Source organism: Oncorhynchus kisutch, linkage group LG28 (assembly GCF_002021735.2).
Source record: "Oncorhynchus kisutch isolate 150728-3 linkage group LG28, Okis_V2, whole genome shotgun sequence".
NCBI lineage: Eukaryota > Metazoa > Chordata > Actinopteri > Salmoniformes > Salmonidae > Oncorhynchus > Oncorhynchus kisutch.
Genome location: NC_034201.2, coordinates 35,902,201 through 35,922,068, shown reverse-complemented (window position 1 = coordinate 35,922,068; position 19,868 = coordinate 35,902,201). Strand labels below are relative to the sequence as shown.

The window sequence follows — 19,868 nt, the reverse complement described above, 5'->3', positions numbered from 1 at the left end:
ATCACTATCAATCATTGAAGCGACTTATAGCTCTCTGACATTACACCACAGTCCCACAGTAGAGAATTCAAGTATCACTCAGCGCTACTGTGAAGGAGCTACAGTAAAGGCACATCAAACTGCAGCCAAACTTGCTGACAGTAAAGCAGACCATCACAGACATAATATCAATTACACAGCTTCCCCCATCTATACAGATCAGTCAGAGCCACAGAACGTAGAGACAGAGGGGGAAAGAGTGAGAGATGGAGAGAGAAGAGAGAAAACACTTCTATACAGATCAGTCAGAGCCACAGAAGGGAAGGAGATAGAGAAAAATAAAGAGAGAAAGACGGAAATAGAGCGAATGACAGAGAGAGATACAGAAAGAGAAAGCGATAGCACTTTTCACTTACCAGCTGCAGTCATCCAAGAGAGCAGGACCACCAAAGGGATCATCATCGTTGAAGAGACGTAACGGGGGGAGAAGTCTGCTCCTGTGTGCCTGCCGTCTGTCTGTGAGATGCTGCTGACACCGAGACAAAGTTAGCAGCAGAGGTTTACTTGATTCAGAGACTGTGTGGAGTTGCGTGAATGTCTGTGTGTGAGATGCTGGTGCTGTAGCTCCCTCCTTCAGCTGCTGCTCTCTCAGTCAGGGTGAAAGTGTGAGAGTGTGTGCGTCTTCTCTCCTCCTCTCTTTTTCTATCTATCGTCTCCTGTTTGCCAGTGATCAAGTCTTCGTCTTCTCTGCTGCCTGTGGCACAGCTTCATTCCAGCTTTATGCACAGTTTCACTCTCCCTCTGTCTCTCTCTGTGTCTCTCTCTCTCTCTCTCTTTTTGCCTTTTACATACTCGGTGAATCAGTGTCTTGCTCTACCATTCTGTTTCCCATGCTCTCTCCCCTCTGTCATTCTCTCTCTCTCTCTTGCGTTGTTGCTCGCTGGGTAGAGCAGACACACACAGTAAGTGGAGAGAGTGCTTAAGATATTTTGCTCCTCCCTCTCTGCCTGCTTCCCAGCCTTTCTCTCTGCCAGTCAGTCTAGCTCAGCCCCATTGCTGCTTTTCCTGAAGTGAAAAACTCTGGGGATGAGCAGGCTCTACTGTATAATATAAAAAGGACATCGAAAAATCCCTCTATGAGATTGTCTTTGTTAAGCAATAACATTTACAATAATAGTATAATTGTTAAGACAAGTCAATATATTAAAGATACAGTCAGGGATCTTAAGCACAAAATAATAGTAACATATCTCGACTGTTCCCAAGTCTTCACAATGGCTAATATATATTTGTAGGATAGAACATAAAATAACATCTTCTTTGTTGATTGTATATGCCCTCAGAATACAGAAACACACTAGCTAGCTTCACAAAGCTCAAACCCCTGCAAGGTACAGTTGAACACAGTGTGTGTCTTCCTTAAGAGACTGATATGAATGCAGAGAGAGAGAGAGAGAGAGAGAGAGCCAGCAACATGCACTATGTGTGTTCACCTAAAAATAAGTGCCTTTTAGTTGTGCCTGCATTTTAACAAGCTAGCTTTGAAACATCAAAGGAGAGGAGCCCTAAGCTATTCCCTGATCACTTGGGCTGTTTGTTTTCACACAAGCAGCGAGAGAAAACATCTAAACAAGTAGAACGCTGACATGTATTAGCAGTTTTACTCTGCAAAAATAAATAATTGGGCATAGCATTGTAGCGGTATCATGTCATATTTTGAAGGCCATTTCTGACCCAACATAACTACCTGTAATGGCATAACCCTTCAAATGTAAATAGAAAAATGTTCAGATGACTGAAGAACAATAGCATCACACGAACATCACAATATCAACGTACTGCAGTGGGCTAAATCAGGGTCACACAGAGTACTTCTTGCTAGTCTTATACAAATCTACTTTGAAACCAAATTATACACCTCACAAATGGTTATGGGCTTAACAAAAAGAAGATACCTGTACCATGTCAGATATAGAGTTGAAATGGATTCAATTTTAAGTTTGCATCCCAATATTACACATAAACATCAAGGAAGACTGAAATATAACAAAACTGTTTGACATAGAAACATTGAATTTTCACCATCAAAAAAAACATTTTTTATACATTATGAAATTATGAGAAATATTCCACCCATGAGGCCAAAGTTTTTTTTTTCTTTTGGTCATTGACTGCAGGAAAGGGCTACAGGCCCAATGCAGCCGTTTTATATTTGTATCAAATCATTTCTGGGTAACAATTAAGTACCTTACTGTAATGGTTTTCCATTAAAATGGTCAATTGACAAACAAAAAGATTCTCATGCAAGAATTTTGCTAGGACCGTCTGAGAGTGGTCTGAGTGGGGAAGGGGAAACTGAAAACTAGCTGTTATTGAAAGAGAGGTTTGGAACTATTTGTCAAACTTAAGCCATGCAAAACCTGCCAAGTAGAAGGTCTTGTGTAGATTGTATTTTCATGTATTTTTTTATTCCAAATGATTTTTCTACAGGACACAAAAACAAAACACACACTTATAGAAAACATTCTAATGTGATCATCATATGTTTTCCAAATTGTCAAATGATTTCCATTTCTTAACAGATGTAATCATGGAGATTGATATAAATTCATAGACACAATGAAATGGTAGCACATAAATTATCCCAAAATGGTGTCAGTTTATCACAGGACCACATCATACTGTATGCACTAGGGTTTCTTTGTGCTTATTGCATCTCCAACAGAGATGTGACATTTCTCGGTGCACAGTAGGTATGGTGTTCTTTGGATGCAACTCAGCATTCTTTGTCCTCCAAACACGACGAGTTGAGTTTTTACCAAAAAGTTATATTTTGGTTTCATCTGACCATATGATATTCTCCCAATCTTCTTCTGGATCATCCAAATGCTCTCTAGCAAACTTCAGACGGGCCTGGACATGTACTGGCTTAAGCAGGGGGACACATCTGGCACTGCAGGATTTGAGTCCCTGGCGGCGTAGTGTGTTACTGATGGTTTGTTACTTTGGTCCCAGCACTCTGCAGGTCATTCACTAGGTCCCCCCGTGTGGTTCTGGGATTTTTGCTCACCGTTCTTGTGATCATTTTGACCCCACGGGGTGAGATCTTGCGTGGAGCCCCAGATCGAAGGAGATTATCAGTGGTCTTGTATGTCTTCCATTTCCTATTAATTGCTCCCACAGTTGATTTCTTCAAACCTATTGCAGATTCAGTCTTCCCAGCCTGGTGCAGGTCTACAATTTTGTTTCTGGTGTCCTTTGACAGCTCTTTGGTCTTGGCCATAGTGGAGTTTGGAGTGTGACTGTTTGAGGTTGTGGACAGGTGTCTTTTATACTGATAACATGTTCAAACAGGTGCCATTAATACAGGTAACGAGTGGAGGACAGAGGAGCCTCTTAAAGAAGAAGTTACAGGTCTGTGAGAGCCAGAAATCTTTCTTGTTTGTAGGTGACCAAATACTTATTTTCCACCATAATTTGCAAATAAATTCATTAAAAATCCTACAATGTGATTTTCTGGATTTTTCTTTCTCATTTCGTCTGTCATAGTTGAAGTGTACCTATGATGAAAATTACAGGCCTCTCTCATATTTTTAAGTGGGAGAACCTGCACAATTGTGGCTGACTTCATACTTTTTTGCCCCACTGTCATTTGGGTTGTCCCAGCTATCTAAAATAGATGTTGGCAGTTTAAAGCAAGAATCCAACAATTTATCCATTAGCATGATAGTGGTTAAATAATTATTTAAGAACACATGTACAATGAATTCTAGAGACGAAGTTCATATCCTGAACAGTCACTTGAATTTAAATCTGTTGAACTGGCCCGAATGAGCTTTTCAAACGTGTGTACTTGACTTCAATGTTAGCATGCGATTGTAACAAGTCGTGCTGAAACTGTTCTAATATGGACACCAAAAAGGAGGTTGAGTAAAAGAATATATATATACACTGTATATACACTACCGGTCAAAAGTTTGGGGTCACTTAGAAATGTCCTTGTTTTTGAAAGGAAAGCACATTTTTTGTCCATTAAAATAACATCCAATTGATCAGAAATACAGTGTAGACATAGTTCATGTTGTAAATGACTATTGTAGCTGGAAAAGGCAGATTTTCAATGCAATATCGACATAGGCATACAGAGGTCCATTATCGGCAACCATCACTCCTGTGTTCCAATCGCACTTTGTGTTAGCTAATCCAAGTTTATCATTTTAAAAGGCTAATTGATCATTAGAAAACCCTTTTGCATTTATGTTAGCACAGCTGAAAACTGTTGTCCTGATTAAAGAAGCAATAAAACTGGCCTTTAGAATAGTTGAGTATCTGGAGCATCAGCATTTGTGGGTTCGATTACATGATCAAAATGAAACTGGTCAATCTATTCTTGGACAAAAAAATGTGCTTTTCTTAAAAAAATAAGGACATTTCTAAGTGACCCCAAACTTTGAACGGTACTATACATACAGTACCAGTTAAAGGTTTGGACACACCTACTCATTCAAGGGTTTTTATTTGTTTGTACTATTTTCTGCATTTTAGAATAATAGTGAAGACATAAAAAATCTATGAAATATAACATATGGAATCATGTAGTAACCAAAGAAGTGTTAAACAAACCAAAATATATTTTATATTTGAGAATCTTCAAAGTAGCCGCCCTTTTCCTGTTTTGCACAGTATTGGCATTCTCTCAACCATCTTCATGAATTAGTCACCTGGAATGCATTTCAATTAACAGGTCTGTCTTGTTAAAAGTTCATTTGTGAAATGTCTTTCCTTCTTAATGCATTTGAGCCAATCATTTGTTTTGTGACAAGGTAGGGGTGGTATACAGAAGATAACCCTATTTGGTCAAAAAAAACAAGTCCATATTATGGCAAGAATATCTCAAATAAACAAAGAGAAACAACAGACCATCTTTACTTTAAGACATAAAAGTCAGTCAATTCAGAAAATGTTAAGAACTTTATTCAAGTGCAGTCGCAAAAACCATCAAGGACCACCACAGGAAAGGAAGACCCAGAGTTACCTTTGTGGCAGAGGATAAGTTCATAATTTTTTTATTTCACCTTTATTTAACCAGGTAGGCTAGTTGAGAACAAGTTCTCATTTGCAACTGCGACCTGGCCAAGATAAAGCATAGCAGTGTGAGCATACAACAAAGAGTTACACATGGAGTAAACCATTAACAAGTCAATAACACAGTAGAAAACAAAGGGGGGGTCTATATACAATGTGTGCAAAAGGCATGAGGAGGTAGGCAAATAATTACAATTTTGCAGATTAACACTGGAGTGATAAATGATCAGATGGTCATGTACAGGTAGAGATATTGGTGTGCAGAAGAGCAGAAAAGTAAATAAATAAAAACAGTATGGGGATGAGGTAGGTGAAAAAGGGTGGGCTATTTACCAATAGACTATGTACAGCTGCATCGATCGGTTAGCTGCTCAGATAGCTGATGTTTGAAGTTGGTGAGGGAGATAAAAGTCTCCAACTTCAGCGATTTTTGCAATTCGTTCCAGTCACAGGCAGCAGAGTACTGGAACGAAAGGCGGCCAAATGAGGTGTTGGCTTTAGGGATGATCAGTGAGATACACCTGCTGGAGCGCGTGCTACGGATGGGTGTTGCCATCGTGACCAGTGAGCTGAGATAAGGCGGAGCTTTACCTAGCATGGACTTGTAGATGACCTGGAGCCAGTGGGTCTGGCGACGAATATGTAGCGAGGGCCAGCCGACTAGAGCATACAAGTCGCAGTGGTGGGTGGTATAAGGTGCTTTAGTGACAAAACGGATGGCACTGTGATAGACTGCATCCAGTTTGCTGAGTAGAGTGTTGGAAGCCATTTTGTAGATGACATCGCCGAAGTCGAGGATCGGTAGGATAGTCAGTTTTACTAGGGTATGCTTGGCGGCGTGAGTGAAGGAGGCTTTGTTGCGGAATAGAAAGCCGACTCTTGATTTGATTTTCGATTGGAGATGTTTGATATGAGTCTGGAAGGAGAGTTTGCAGTCTAGCCAGACACCTAGGTACTTATAGACGTCCACATATTCTAGGTCGGAACCATCCAGGGTGGTGATGCTAGTCGGGCATGCAGGTGCAGGCAGCGACCGGTTGAAAAGCATGCATTTGGTTTTACTAGCGTTTAAGAGCAGTTGGAGGCCACGGAAAGAGTGTTGTATGGCATTGAAGCTTGTTTGGAGGTTAGATAGCACAGTGTCCAAAGACGGGCCGAAAGTATATAGAATGGTGTCGTCTGCGTAGAGGTGGATCAGGGAATCGCCCGCAACAAGAGCAACATCATTGATATACACAGAGAAAAGAGTCGGCCCGAGAATTGAACCCTGTGGCACCCCCATAGAGACTGCCAGAGGACCGGACAGCATGCCCTCCGATTTGAGCTCTGTCTGCAAAGTAATTGGTGAACCAGGCAAGGCAGTCATCCGAAAAACCGAGGCTACTGAGTCTGCCGATAAGAATATGGTGATTGACAGAGTCGAAAGCCTTGGCAAGGTCGATGAAGATGGCTGCACAGTACTGTCTTTTATCGATGGCGGTTATGATATCGTTTAGTACCTTGAGTGTGGCTGAGGTGCACCCCTGACCGGCTCGGAAACCAGATTGCACAGCGGAGAAGGTACGGTGGGATTCGAGATGGTCAGTGACCTGTTTGTTGACTTGGCTTTCGAAGACCTTAGATAGGCAGGGCAGGATGGATATAGGTCTGTAACAGTTTGGGTCCAGGGTGTCTCCCCCTTTGAAGAGGGGGATGACTGCGGCAGCTTTCCAATCCTTGGGGATCTCAGACGAGATGAAAGAGAGGTTGAACAGGCTGGTAATAGGGGTTGCGACAATGGTGGCAGATAGTTTCAGAAATAGAGGGTCCAGATTGTCAAGCCCAGCTGATTTGTACGGGTCCAGGTTTTTAATTAGAGTTATTAAATAAAATATATAAATAAAATACATTTTATAATTGAGATTTTTCAAAGTAGCCACCCTTTGCCTTGAAGACCATCTCAATTGGGTTGAGGTTGGGTGATTGTGGAGACCAGGTCATCTGATGCAGCACTCCATCACTCTCCGTCAAATAGCCCTTACACAGCTTGGAGGTGTGTTGGGTCATTGTCCTATTGAAAAACAAATGATCGTCCCACTAAGCACAAACCAGATGGGATGGCGTATTGCTGCAGAATGCTGTGGTAGCCATGCTGGTTAAACGTGCATTGAATTCTATATAAATAACTGACCGTGTCAACAGAAAAGCACCATCCCACCTCCTCCCCCATACTTCACGGTGGAAAGCACACATGTTGAGATCATCCGTTCACCTACTCTGCATCTCACAAAGACACGGCTATTGGAACTAAAAATCTCAAATTTGGACTCATCAGACCAAAGGGCAGACTTCCACAATTTTAATGTCCATTGCTCGTGTTTCTTGGCCCAAGCAAGTCTCTTCTTATGATTGGTGTCCTTTAGTAGTGGTTTCTTTGCTGCAATTCAACCAATCTGAGGTGCAGTTAATGCTTTGGTTACTATATGATTCCATATGTGTTGTTTCATAGTGTTGATGTCTTCACTATTATTATAAATAATAAGAATAAAGAAAAGGTGTGTAGGTGTGTCTAAACTTCTGACTGGTACTGTATAGTCGGAAGGTGTTCAGACCCATAGATTTTTCAACATTTTGTTATGTTACAGGTGTATTCTAAAATTTATTAAATTATATTTTTTCCTCATCAAGCCACACACAATACCCCATAATGACGAAGAAAAAAACATGGAAATATCACATATGCATAAGTATTCAGACCCTTTACTCAGTACTTTGCGGAAGCATCTTTGGCAGTGATTACAGCCTAGAGTCTTTTTGGGTATGACACTACAAGCTTGGCACACCTGTATTTGGGGAATATCTTCAATTTTTCTCTGCACATCCTCTCAAGCTCTGTCAGGTTGGTTGGGGAACGTCGCTGCACAGCTATTTTCAGGTCTCTCCAGAGATGTTAGATCGGGTTCAAGTCCAGGCTCTGGCTGGGGCACTCAAGGACATTCAGAGACTTGTCCCAAGGGACTGGGAGACTTGTCAGGATCGAGGAAAAGATGAACTGAACAAAGTACAGAGAGATCCTTGATGATAACCTGCTCTAGAGCACTCAGGACCTCAGACTGGGGCGAAGGATCACCTTCCAACAGGACAACAACCCTAAGTACACAGCCAAGATGACTGTGTTGTCTTGGCTGTGTACTTAGGGTTGTTGTCCTGTTGGAAGGTGATCCTTCGCCCCAGTCTGAGGTCCTGAGTGCTCTAGAGCAGGTTATCATCAAGGATCTCTCTGTACTTTGTTCAGTTCATCTTTTCCTCGATCCTGACAAGTCTCCCAGTCCCTGCCACTGAAAAACATCCCCACAGCATGATACTGCCACCACCATGATTCACCTTAGGGATGGTGCCAGGTTTCACAAATGGCAATCAGGCCAAGGAGTTTAATATTGTTTTCATCAGACAACAGAATCTTGTTTCTCATGGTCTGAGAGTCCTTTAGGTACCTTTAAACTTCTTCTGTTTAAGAATGTTGGAGGCCACTGAGTTCTTGGTGACCTTCAACGCTGCAGACATTTTTGTGTACCCTTCCCCAGATCTGTGCCTCAACACAATCTTGTCTCGGAGCTCTATGGACAACTCCTTCAACGTCATGACTTGGTTTTTGCTCTGACATGCACTGTCAAATGTGGGAACTTATATAGACAGGTGTGCGCCTTTTCAAATCATGTCCAATCAATTGCATTTACCACAGGTGGATTCCAATCAAGTTGTACAAACATCTCAAGGATGATCAATGGAAACAGGATTGTTGCGTTGTTTCACAGCGCCTCTTTTTTCTAAAGATCTAATTTAACTTTACTGTATATAAATATGCATATGAAAAGTGAGATATTTTGTTGTTGTCTCTTGGTGCCTTGACAAAATTAGACTTTTTATTTTCATGTAATAGTATCTTATATTGTTCTTGACTATAACTGTTCTGTACTCTGTCATGAATTGTATGTTTTATGTGGACCCCAGGAAGGGTAACTGCTGCATGTGCAACAGCTAATGGGGATCCTAATAAACTAAACTAAACCAAGCATATGACTGATTACATGCTGTGAAATATTTAAAAGATACTGTATATATACTATACCAGTCAAAAGTTAGTAAACACCTACTCATTAAAAGGGTTTTTCTTTATTTTTAAAATAATAGTAAGACATCAACACTATGCATAACACAAATGGAATCATGTAGTAACCAAAAAAGTGTTTTTTGGCACATGAACCGCTAGTGGGACAACTACGACAACATCCGGTGAAATTGCAGCACGAAATTCAAAATACAACAATCGTAATATTAAACACTTGAAAATACAAGTGTCATACATCATTTAAAAGCTTCACTTCTTGTTAATCCAACCGCGTTGTCAGATTTCAAAAAGGCTTTACCGCGAATGCATACCATGTGATTATCTGAGGACAGTGGCCCCCACACCAAAATACTTTTTCAACCAGCACAGGCGTCACAAAATCACAAATAGCGATTCAATGTATCACTTACTTTTGAAGATCTTCCTCTGCTTGCAATCCCACTGCACTGAGGCTAGGTAACACGGTCACCACCGATAAATCCATGATTATCGAAAACTTCAACAAGCATTTCTCAACAGCTGGCCATGCCTTCCTCCTGGCTACTCCAACCTCGGCCAACAGCCCCGCTCAGCCCCCCCCCCCCGCCGCCATTGTCGCAACCCCTATTACCAGCCTGTTCAACCTCTCTCTCATATCGTCTGAGATCCCCAAGCATTGGAATGCTGCCGCAGTCATCCCCCTCTTCAAAGGGGGAGAAACCCTGGACCCAAACTGTTACAGACCTATATCCATCCTGCCCTGCCTATCTAAGGTCTTCGAAAGCCAAGTCAACAAACAGGTCACTGACCATCTCGAATCCCACCGTACCTTCTCCGCTGTGCAATCTGGTTTCCGAGCCGGTTACGGATGCACCTCAGCGACGCTCAAGGTACTAAACGATATCATAACCGCCATCGATAAAAGACAGTACTGTGCAGCCGTCTTCATCGACCTGGCCAAGGCTTTCGACTCTGTCAATCACCATATTCTTATCGGCAGACTCAGTAGCCTCAGTTTTTCTAATGACTGCGTTGCCTGGTTCACCAACTACTTTGCAGACAGAGTTCAGTGTGTCAAATCGGAGGGCATGTTGTCCGGTCCTCTGGCAGTCTCTATGGGGGTGCCATAGGGTTCAATTCTCGGGCTGACTCTTTTCTCTGTATATATCAATGATCTTGCTCTTGCTGCGGGCGATTCCCTGATCCACCTCTACGCAGACGACACCATTCTGTATACTTCCGGCCCTTCCTTGGACACTGTGCTATCTAACCTCCAAACGAGCTTCAACGCCATACAACACTCCTTCCGTGGCCTCCAACTGCTCTTAAACGCTAGTAAAACCAAATGCATGCTTTTCAACCGTTCGCTGCCTGCACCCGCACACCCGACTAGCATCACCACCCTGGATGGATCCGACCTAGAATATGTGGACATCTATAAGTCCCTAGGTGTCTGGCTAGACTGTAAACTCTCCTTCCAGACTCATATCAAACATCTCCAATCTAAAATCAAATCTAGAGTCGGCTTTCTATTCTGCAACAAAGCCTCCTTCATTCACGCTGCCAAACTTACCATAGTAAAACTGACTATCCTACCAATCCTCGACTTCGGCGATGTCATCTACAAAATAGCTTCCAATACTCTACTCAGCAAACTGGATGCAGTTTATCACAGTGCCATCCGTTTTGTTACTAAAGCCAACACCTCATTTGGCCGCCTTTCGTTCCAGTTCTCTGCTGCCTGTGACTGGAACGAATTGCAAAAATTGCTGAAGTTGGATACTTTTTATCTCCCTCACCAACTTCAAACATCTGCTATCTGAGCAGCTAACCGATCGCTGCAGCTGTACATAGTCTATCGTGACTAAATTGTAATTAGTCACCTACCTCCTCATGCCTTTTGCACACAATGTATATAGACTCTTTTTTTTCTTCTGTGTTATTGACTTGTTAATTGTTTACTCCATGTGTAACTCTGTGTTGTCTGTTCACACTGCTATGCTTTATCTTGGCCAGGTCGCAGTTGTAAATGAGAACTTGTTCACAACTAGCCTACCTGGTTAAAGGTGAAATAAAAAATGTAATAAAAAAAAAAGGTCCCAGCTACACAATTAATGGTCGTTTTGTTCGATAAAGTCCTTCTTCATATCCAAAAAAAGTCTGTTTAGTTGGCGCCAATGATCTCAGTAATCCACTCTTTCAACATGCATACAAATGAATCCAAAAAGTTCCCAGTAAAGTTCATCCAAACAAGTCAAACGATGTTTCTAATTAATCCTCAGGTACTCTAATATTTAAGACGGAGAATAGTATGTTCAATAGGGAAAATAAATAACGAAGAGCGCGCACCTCATTCACGCACCAACAAGACCACTTTTCTAATGAGAGACACCTTGTAGTTCTTCCAACTACTTGTTCATTTTTCAAAAACAAGCCCAAAACCCTTTCTAAAGAATTTTGACATCTAGTGGAAGCCAAAGGAACTGCCATCTGGGTCCTATCTATCTGTATTTCCCATAGGCAAGCACTGAAATGGCCTGTGATCTAAAAAGAAAAGCAGTATGCTAATGAAGTTAACCTCTACGGGATCAGTGTCACCCCCACAGGACGGTTGAGCTAATGTGCGCTAATGTGATTAGCATGAGGTTGTAAGTAACAAGAGCATTTCCCAGGACATAGATATATCTGATATGGGCAGAAAGCTTACATTCTTGTTAATCTAACTGCACTGTCCATTTTAGAGTAGCTATTACAGTGAAACAATACCATGCTATTGTTTGAGGAGAGTGCACAGTTATGCACCAATTATGCACATTTTGGCAGACTTGATGCAACTTTTTGAACAGAAATGCAATGTTTCATTCGATCCGTCTAAAACTTTGTATATACACTGCTTCCATCTAGTGGCCAAAATCTAAAATGCACCTAAACTGGAATAATAAATTGTGGCCTTTTTTCTTGCATTTAAAAAATGATGTGTTATATTCGCATACATTAATTTCACATTTCCACAAACTTCAAAGTGTTTCCTTTCATATGGTGTCAATAATATGCGTATCCTTGCTTCAGGTCTTTGTCATTTTAGGCAGAAATGGAAAAAAACAGTCCAAGAGGTTTTAAATTTTAGATTTTTAGATTCTTCAAAGTAGTCATCATTTGCCTTGATGACAGCTTTGCACAATCTTGGCTTTGGCTTTAATTGAAGTGTTACACACATAGTTACCCACATGTCCCCCGAAACATGGCCGCCTTTGCCCCTGGAGAATGAATCATAAAAGGTACAGTCAAACACTTTTAATGGAAATAAAAAAAGGCAGCATTGTGTTCTTCGGGAAAACCGGCTCAATAGACAGCTTCATAATTTCCAGCATAATTGGTGGTTCCTTTCCTCTTGAGGATTTCAATTTGACCATTATTTAACCATGCAGAGTTAGTTTTGTATGGTGCCTTTGGCTACAGATGGCAGAGGGATGGATAAACACAATATGTGGGCAGACTTTTGTTATTCATCTCTAGCTTCTGTCTTTAAGGACCTATTTCCATGCAGGGAAAAACTGGACACAACGTTTATTTCTCCTGTGATGCCAGGAGAGACATGATCATATGCTTGCAGTTAACGCAATTCAATAACTCCCCAGACTATTTTCACAACCCTCATGGACATACCTGTGCTGCGATGGTTTTCGGAGATCTGTTTATGCTAGAACATTATGAATTTAATTTAAGCAGGTTTATACAACAAAACAAACACAATAGAAACAGCGAGATTGTGTGAAATCACAAATTATGTTTTTCTCTATTCTATTTTAATTCATTTTGCTTTTCATGAATATGTATTGATGTTGTCCCAAGTTTATGCATGGAACACTATCAAACATCTCTTTCCACTGTATATCTTGTAACTCCAGAGTCATCCGCTGTGTTTTCTTTGAATCGGTGCAATCGATGAACGAGTCAACTCTGAAGAGAGATCCGTTCGACAAGAAGTAAAGTTTTTCTTCGGGTCAAAGTGCTTGAGATGCCAAAGTCGTAACCGATTTCCATGTTAGTCATGTTTACAGATCAACTAAATTATGCAAACAGCTTGTAGGCTTTTACCTAACTGGAATAAATGGCAACATAATTTATTGCATTTTTTTTCAGGGAGCTTTATCTCAAGCTGCTAAGAGTATATATAGATGTGTACAGAATCCAGGCAAAGTAGCCTAGACCCTTCTTTATGCAATCTCTGAAAGCAGAACAACGTACAGTACCGGTCAAAAGTTTGGACACACCTGCTCATTCAAGGGATTTTCTTTATTTTGACTATTTTCTACATTGTAGAATAATATTGAAGACATCAACACTATGAAATAACACATGGGGAAACATGTAGTTACCAAAAAAGTGTTAAACAAATATATTTATATATTTTATATTTGAGATTCTTCAAATATCCACCCTAAAATGAATTTGAACACTGCTATTTCTCAAAAATAATTTCAGGTTGCCTGTGATCTGCCAACCTTCCTATTGTGATCTTGATTTCACTCCCTGTGTCTCTTCTTCCTCGTTCCTTTCCCAAACTCCTACACAAATGTGTGTGTGCCACTTTGAAATAATGGGCGATACAAAGTTTGGCAAACCCAACGATAGAACACCATATTGGCACCACACTTGTTAGCGCACCCATAGGAATAAATTGCAACTTTTACTTTGAAAACTTGTTTGCAATGATTGAAATGTGAAATTACAGCAAGTTCAGTGCCATTCCCAAATATTAAATGGGTTGTCTTTAAGAATAACCTTTTTTGGTTGAAAACTCTGTTTAATGAATTTTACACTCAATTCACACACAATCATACAACACAATATATAGAGAACGTATTAATGATAGTATCAACGTGTTGAGCTAGGAAAATAATAATAACAAGGTTAGAGTTTTAGATTTCATGGCGTCCATATTAGGACAACCTCAAGTCCTGCTGAGACTGAGGCTGCGTTAACATGGACACCATAGTCTGTCCACACCTGTTGAGGATGTCCTAAAATGGACACCGCAGATTAGCCACACCTTGAACGTTATTAAATGCTCGTCCACAATATGCACCTGTCTCCAACATTGCAAGTACAGTATATTCAAAACCTTTGCCACTCTTTGTCCCTATGCCATCCCTAAACATAGGCTGAGGTAAATCTTCTAGGATCACTGTGAGAAATTATATTCACGGTAAAAAATAAACAGCCCTCAAAAGCAGATGATAAGCAGCTTGACAGGTGTCTTGCTCAACATAATCTCAGTTGATATGCTGAATATCTCGAAGTCGTTAGAAGCTTGCCTTAACCAAGAAAATAAAATATCACAAAGAGTTGATTAAACTATATTGAGAGACTGGCAGCACCCTTTTAAAACCGAACAGGCCCACAAGTGGAGCTGAGAAAACAAAGATAGAGAACTGGAGAGGTAGCTGGTGTTACACTTTACAGTATCCGTCTGGCATTCTTCTAATAACAAGTTTGGACATTCTAGAAAATAAAATCGGTCCAACCAGCATCCTCTAAACCAGGGGTCTCCAACAGGTCGATCGTAAGCAACCAGTACCACACAGCCCACCAATTAGTAGCTCGCCAAACAATTATCACAAGCATCAGACACCGCAAGCTCCCGGCTACAATCACGCAACAATGACATTATCCCACCCCTGGTTAGCGACTATTGGGTTAAAAAGCCAAACCTAACACATTATCTGCCAATTAATTTCCAGCAATATTGACCGTCTGTCTGTCTGTGTTGTGTGCACATTTGTCTATCACTCTGTGTGTAACCACTTGATGTGATAACCGTCTTGTGGGTTGACAGACATGCTTTTCCCAAAACCATCTCAATGAAATGTTAACTGCAAAGTAGGCTTGCCTGGCATAAGTATATTATGAGTAAGTATATCATTTGTATCTCTTATTTGCAAACACTGCCATGAAAGGAGCAGCAGCAGGACAGAACCATCGCAAGACCGGCACATTCCTCAGTTGCTAGATGCATAATTAAAGGGGAATTACACAATCTACAAGTTTGTTTTCTTCCAGACCTAAAAAAATTGTCATTGACTCAGAACATCAAATTTCATTGTTTCTCTATGAACAATTATAATTTTGAAAATGAAAAACTCTAAAACCAGGAGAAATATAACTGATAAAAATGAATTTAGGGGAAGGAAGAAAGGAAGAAATCCCAGATTTTATAAGGCCCCTTAAGAGTGGCTTATGAACCATTATTTTACCAGGTGTATTGACAGAAAACATAGAGCACTACTTTCTGTTGTACGCTAAGGACCCGGGGAAGTGTTGCAGGGGAGAGGGCAAGAATGTGCCTATTTGAAATCTAGAAATAAATGTGTAGCTCGCGACATGTTACATTTTTTAATAGTAGCTCTCATACTAGTAAAGGTTAGAGACCCCTGCTCTAAACTAGGGCCACTTAAAGGGGCTGAAATGGGATCAATTCTAAAATGGCCTAACTCTCTAATACTATATATGGTGCTTATGTTCAGGTTGAGCATGAAAATCCACATAGCTAGTTTGGATTTGCCTAGTCTTCGGATTGGTTGAAGATTGTATAAATCACTGACAGATTATTTTGGAATGATGCCCCCAATTACAGATGTAGCACAAACAGTTTCAAGTTGTGAAGTGAAATTGAACTGTTCATTTTGGATCCAGGCTAAAGGAGAGGCTCATATTTATCCATGCACTGTGGTGGGTAAACATTATTAGCAGATTGTTGGACTATGGTTCAGCTCCCATGATGAGTAATGGTAGCCTGAATTATGATGCAACAAGCATTGTTTTGCACATGGATCATTCGAGCCATTGTATTGCTATGCATTTACAGTCAGGTCCAAAATTATTGGCACCATTGATAAAGATGCACAAAAAAGACTGTATAATGTAAATAATACAATACCGAGCTATACTATATGCAATTTTTTTTTAAATTATATTATTTTATGCTAATACAATTGCTCAGAGAAAGAGATTTTGTTTAACAAGTAATACTAATACAAAAACGCCTCAAAAAGATAGAGGTCAAACTTATTTGCACCCCTGTTTTCAATGCCTTTCGATACCTCACCTTGCCAGAATAATGGCAATAAGCCTTTTTCTAAAATGTTTTATGAGATTGAGAGTGATCTTAGACCATTCCTTCATACAAAATCTTTCCAGATATTTGATATCCTTAGTGTTCGCTTATGGAATGCCCTCTTCAATTAAATCGCAGCTTTTCAATGGGTTTTAAGTTCGGCGACTGAGATGGCCATTGAAAAATGTTGTCTTTTTGTTAAATTAACCATTTCTTTGTGGATATTGATGTGTGCTTTGGGTTACTGTCTTGCTGGAAGATCCACTTGTAGCCAAATTTCAGCCTCCTGGCAGAGGCAACCAGGTTGGTTGTTGGCTAAAATATCTTGGTACTGGGTAAAGTTCAAAATACCGTTGGCGTGGCCAAAGATCTATATTTTCATGTCATCTGACCATAGAACAGGTTCAGATCCAAGTGCCCCTGGCATTTAGAGAACTCCAGGAATTTACATTTGTTAGACAACATGAAAATAGAGCTCTTTTGCCACACACATCAGTGGTGGGTTTTGCATTGAAAGAAATATGCATATGCAGAAAATAACCCCATATCTATTGTGAAATATGGTCGTAGATATGATGTTATGGGGTATTTAGCTTACACTGGTCCTGGGGCCCTTGATAATGGTCCAATGCAGATGTTTTTATCTCAATATCAAATCATTCCTGGGTAACAATTAAGTACCTTACTGTGATTATTTTCAATTTAAATGGTCAAAAATAAACAAAAATAGCTTCTTAGCAAAGAGCAATTTCTCAAGCAAGAATTTTGCAAGGACTGTCTGTGAGTGGTCTGAGTGGGGAGGGGGGAACTGAAAACTAGCTGTTACTGCCAGAGAGGTTTGGAACTGTTTCTTATTGGTCTATAAACTAATTTACCGCTTATGAGGTCACTAGGCAGGCCAAAACATACAGTTATGAACATAACTGCTGTTCCCTGAAGGAGGGAATTAGGTACTGTACTATGGGGAGTCTATGGGGAGTCACAGGCCAATGAATGCAGAGCCCGACCTTAGAAGCCCCTCCATCCTGACTATAACACGGAGGCTCCCATTCATTTTCTCAATTCTGTACCGCTCTTCAGCAAAGCCCAAACACCCTGATGGCGCGTGGCCAAATATGTTATACCTTGTTCCCTCCTTCTGGGAACAATAGTTCCCTTTTTGGCGCTCACTCGGTTTAACATAGTCATGGATAAACAGGTTAATGGCAAGCCCTACATGTTTTTTTCAAAACTCTCATGGAATGTCGGCCTACATTGAGCACCACACATTGGCTGCTATTGTAAGCTGAATTAGAAAAGCTATTTCCATGTTAAAATGTTATGGGATGCACTTTTCTCCATTGTTTTTCATGGTAGGCCTACATTATGATCAAATAGCCACAGTAGCCTACTTGACCACTGTCTGAAACTAACATGTTTACATGTTTATTTGAACGTGACTGTATATTTCAAAAGCCTTGCCTTCCTTAAGAATTTCAGTCCGGCCTCCCGGGTGGCACAGTGGTTAAGGGCGCTGTACTGAAGCGCCAGCTGTGCCATCAGAGACTCGTGCCCAGGCTCTGTCGTAACTGGCCGCGACCGGGAGGTCCGTGGGGCAAGGCACAATTTGCCTACTAACGTCTGGTTTAGGGAGGGCTTGGTCGGTAGGGATGTCCTTGTCTCATCCTGTGGCAGGTCGGGCGCAGTGTGCACTAACCAAGGTTGCCAGGTGCACGGTGTTTCCTCCGACACATTGGTGCGGCTGGCTTCCGGGTTGGATGCGCGCTGTTTTAAGAAGCAGTGCGGCTTGGTTGGGTTGTGTATCGGAGGACGCATGACTTTCAACCTTTGTCTCTCCTGAGCACGTACGGGAGTTGTAGCGATGAGACAAAATAGTAGCTACTACAACAATTGGACACCACGAAATTGGGGAGAAAAAGGGCTCGGGTAAAGAATTTCAGTCCTTGAAAATTGCCAGTAATCTAATATCCCCTATTCTAATGGACTTTTCCAACAACAAAGTGTCTGAGCCACACTTTGATTGGATAATCTATGCCTATTCAGCAATGTTCACAATAATTGCAAGCCAATTCATTTTTCATAGACAAATGAGTTAATGTATTCATTGGCTTTTACTCCCTTAACTTGAATGTATTTGCTTGGCACTCATGGCAACAGCAGTCTCTCCCTCTCGCACACACTCACTCTCACACTCTCTGACAACTCCAAAAACTTTATCAGTACAATCCTTATGTCTTTCCCATAAGCATAATTCAGCTTCCATTGTACATAATCAGTGGTCATCTCGCTCAGCGAGTGTTCCAAAGTACCAAGATTTCTTATTCAAACAGATGACTCTCTTCGCCAAAAGAAAAAGAGCGAGAGAAAACAAAAATACAATTCTCCATTGAGTGACACTTCAATTAGCCTCCTGTCCTCCCCAGCGCTAATAGTCAGATGGGCATGCGATGCGGGGACAGGGCAGGTCATTTAAACATCTTTAAAACTCGTAAGGTTTACTCAAGGCCAATGATTACGGATCTGCCTCCCTGACAGGTAGCCAGAGCTTGTTCCCCATCCCCCCCTAGAAATAAACATATTCTCTGTCTAATTGCAAAGCCCAAGTGATTGCACACAATGAAAAACATTCACTGTGGCCTCGCTGTAGCCCAAGCTTTCTATTCCATGAGTTGGATAACACATGGCTGGATTCCCTGGCTGAATCCTAAATGGCACCCTATTCCCTGGTCAGGACCCTGGTCAAACGTAGTACACTATTAAGGAAATAGAGTGCCATTGGAGACACAACCTCCCTCTCTCTCACACAGCTCAGCACAGGGTCTCTCTAGCAGATCACAGGGTCTCTCTAGCGCTTCTGTTGTGTGTCAAAGTCATACCCTGACAAGCCTCAACACTGTAGATTAAAAAGGTCTAGACGTATAAAGTGGCATTGTGGGCCCCCATCACTTCAGGTTCGCCCCCATTTGTTATTTTCTTTTCATGTGCTGACTCCTCTCTCCCCTTTCAAAGCAACAGGAAGGCTGTCAATGCCTGCCAATGCACGTCTACAGTGTTTTAGTTCCCTCCATACAGGTGTACTGAGCTTCTGACTGTACCAATACTGAGTTGTGCAGGAAAAACCAAATGGAACACTTGCGTTGAGAAGGAAAGGCTTTGCTTAGACAACCCCTATCCACCATACAATCTGAATTTGAGAGGTTTTTCACATTTTCCTCTCACAAGTAGAGGAATAAATAGAAACATTTCATAACTTTTCTGAAATGTTGACTGAAAATGTAATGACCAAATTGAGATGCTTCTGTAGGAAATAATACCACATAAGTAATATCAGGAACTGCCTAATGTTATTGTTCATTATTCTGTTTTGGAGACAAGGTTACAATATGCCATCACACCTTAGCTGATCTCATCACATCCAATGTGTGGTGACCTTATAATGATTAATTTCCATAGCAATGACCACTCCAGTACTCCTCTGAATTATTGATATATTTCACACCATAGTTCTACATGGACTAGAAACCTAAATGGCACAGTCTCACCTTTCTGTATTCTGGTTGGCAGACATAACGGGGTTGACAGAGTGGTGTGCCGGAGCAT

General features: G+C 41.0%; 1 protein-coding gene across 1 annotated transcript in view; it reads right to left on the bottom strand.

Moving 5' to 3' along the window:
- LOC109873297 (kin of IRRE-like protein 3) overlaps nucleotides 1-935 on the bottom strand; it is a 270,176-nt gene extending 269,241 nt beyond the window's left edge. Inside the window, exon 1 of the mRNA XM_020464947.2 lies at nucleotides 396-935. Within this exon, the coding sequence (XP_020320536.1) occupies nucleotides 396-441 (46 nt within the window). The 5' untranslated portion in view covers nucleotides 442-935. The remainder of the gene's footprint in view (nucleotides 1-395) is intronic.
- Between the last annotated feature and the right edge of the window lie 18,933 nt (nucleotides 936-19,868).